The 2946-nt window shown below is 39.2% G+C and overlaps 1 protein-coding gene across 1 annotated transcript; it reads right to left on the reverse strand.

The window, feature by feature from the left end:
* Positions 1-1036: 1036 nt before the first annotated feature.
* Positions 1037-2341, reverse strand: LOC140763621 (peroxidase 44-like). Its single transcript, XM_073101898.1, has 2 exons — positions 2131-2341; positions 1037-2028 (listed from the first exon to the last, which is right to left on the reverse strand). The coding sequence occupies exons 1-2, from the start codon at positions 2338-2340 to the stop codon at positions 1267-1269; spliced, it is 972 nt and encodes a 323-aa protein (XP_072957999.1). The 5' UTR covers position 2341; the 3' UTR covers positions 1037-1266.
* Positions 2342-2946: the final 605 nt, after the last annotated feature.

Raw genomic sequence — 2946 nt, forward strand, 5'->3', positions numbered from 1 at the left:
TCAGAACTAAGCTCGATCAAGCTAAGTTGGATTACACCCCTAGTTGTACTATAACTTATCAATTGTTTAATATTATATATTATTTTATATTTTCTATAGCTATTCTGATGTCTCCAACTACATCTTTGACATTTCTATGAGGGCATGTGTTTGCATGATAACTTTGAATAATTCTTCTTCTTCTTCTTTTTCTGGTAAGAGTGTAATTAATTCTTAATAAGATGGTATGTGGGTCTTCCCACAATTAAAAATATTTCTAGATCCACAAACCTTCTAATTAATGTATTTAACTCGAGATTCTAGTGTTTAAAATTTTAGAACATTTAAGTCCTAAATCCTCATGTGCCATGCTTAGCTTCATTAAAAATAATCCTTTTATTTAGTGGCAGACTGGCCGAATTGGGTGCAGCACTGCCTATTGGTATGTAAACCTCAAGAGTTAACACTAAGTCAAAACAGACAGCATGAAATTAGAACTCAGATATAGCATATTAATCATTATTGTTACTAATTAATTCTCATTTTCTCTAGTTAATTATTCCTTGTCATATTATATATATATATGGGAAATTGTATTTTATTCCTCCTATGGTTAGGTCTAATTTTGTCTCGCCCCTATATTTTTATATATATTATTTTAGCTTATTATGGATATTTATTCAACGAATTTTTTTTAATTTTTTTCACCATATTTAACTAGATTAATTTGAAAATACTTATTGAAGGTAAAATTATAAAGAATTGAATAACTTTTTAACACATCTAAATACCAATCAAATGAGATAACAAAGATATGATAGAAATATATATCCGTTCAATATTTTATTAATATTTTTGTTACTTAAGATTTAATCATTATTATTTTAGATGTATTGAAAATTTTATTAATCATCTACAACTTTATATGTAATAAGTATCTTCAAATTAGATCCACGATGTATTCAAATATGATGAAAAAATAACTGCTGTAATTTAGTTTAGATCAAAAAAGGTTAAAGAACACAAATAAAACTACTAATGATATGTATTGCAGTAAGCCAGCATTGAGGCCAGTCTGGTGCACCGTGGACATCGTTGTTCTCATGAAGCAGTCGTATACAAAACTCCAAGTCAACGTCGACAGCAACTGGAACAACTAACGAAATATTCATCGAGGAATCCCAAACGCAGTAAACAGAAAGAAGTCAAACTCTTGCCGAAGTTATTGAGCAATGAGATCACGAGAAGAACACTTGATGAACAAATCGTGTAAATTAAACCCTCCATCTATGATTTCAAAGACGGTTTGTTGAACTTGCTACAAATTTTTCTTATCTCTCCTGCACTCCCAACGAGCACTTCCACACTCCCCATCCTCACCAATGCATCTGCAAACTTCTCCATGAATCCACTCGAATCCGAACCCAAGTCCGCGACGATCGCCGACGTCGAATTATCCAACGCCAGCTCCTGATCTATCTGCATCACTCCTCTGTTCATCAAGATCTGGTTATAGTAACTGTTATCCACCACAAACGATGTGTTCTGATCCAAGAAGGCAGTTGGGTCCTTCTTCAGTGGCCTTGGCCTGCGGCCGCATGACTTCCTCAGCTTGGCCGCTAGTGCCGGGTCCAACATCGGGTCGCCGTTGAGCCGGTGCCGGAAGAAGGTGCAGTGCGCGACGCCGACGGTGTGCCCGCCGAGGAGGACCGCCATGTCCTCGAGGGTGAACCCTTTCTTTGTAAAGAATTGGAGGGCTTGGGAGATGGAAAGGGAGGGCCCGGGGAGGTTGACGTCGTTAGGGTTGGAGACAAGTCCGTCGCGCCGCCCTGTGGGGACGTCGTAGCTCGGCCCGCCGGCTAGGGCGACCGCGTCTCGCGTCGCCAGGGTGATGATGTCGGCACATGAGACGGTGGATGGACACAGGGCTTCGATGTTCGACTTTGCCTCGTCGACGATCTCGAATCCGCGGACTGTCAGGTTAGGTCCGGCGGATCTCTCCGACTTCTTCTTCTTCGTTGGTGCTATAAGGATGGAAGCATCGCAACCCTATATACATATATATGGATGTATACAGAGAATTAATAATACCATTATAACTTAGCATATGCATGCATGCTAAAATGTGGTACTTTAGAGAATATCTCTTACCCTAACGAAGCAGTCGTGGAAGTGCATGCGAAGAAAGGCGGCGGCGACCGAGGGATCGACGGCGAAGTACTTCGCCACCACGGCTTGCACAGTAGATTCAGCTTGTGGGCAAGAGGAAGCGTAGAAACCAACTTGGAGATCAGCAAAGGAGAAGCAAAGGGAGGAGAGGAGAGTGACGAAGAAGAGGATGCTCATCTTGAGTTGATGCATGGGTCAATAGCTCTCACTAGTAGTTGGTTTAATGCATTCAAAATATGGCCATATATATATATATATATATATATATAGAGAGAGAGAGAGAGAGAGAGTCTAATGCAATGCATTCAGAATATGCCCAATTTAATAAGATCGATTGCTTAGGGACACCCAAACCGCGTGATTGTTTTTTTACAAGTAGTAGTAGAAAGTCAAGGGAAATAATGTACGTATAGGGTAGTTTGACTTTGGTGCCAATTGCCAGACAAGGGCATGTGAGCAAATCCGGGAAGGCTAATTCTAACTAGTATTGTTAGGATGTGTGGTAAATTTTGTTAGGCTGTTAGGCTAAGATTTAAGCCGTGTGCTTGAAGCCATCGCGTTGGTTATCAAATTATTAAATAATTTTTTTATACTAATTATTTAGAGTTAGAATATTTTTAACCTTCTTAGTTCGAACACCACAGTTGCTAACTATTTGAACACCCAAACCCAAGAGTGTAGCCCATCCAATGATGTTTGAATGGTGAGCCAACGCTATTCAAATACTCGACTTGTGTTAGAGTTAATTTGAATTTTAGTTTATCGCTAAATATGTGGAAGGCAACCATTTGGAATATT

This window comes from Typha angustifolia, chromosome 7 (assembly GCF_048772165.1).
Source record: "Typha angustifolia cultivar Huaian chromosome 7, ASM4877216v1, whole genome shotgun sequence".
NCBI lineage: Eukaryota > Viridiplantae > Streptophyta > Magnoliopsida > Poales > Typhaceae > Typha > Typha angustifolia.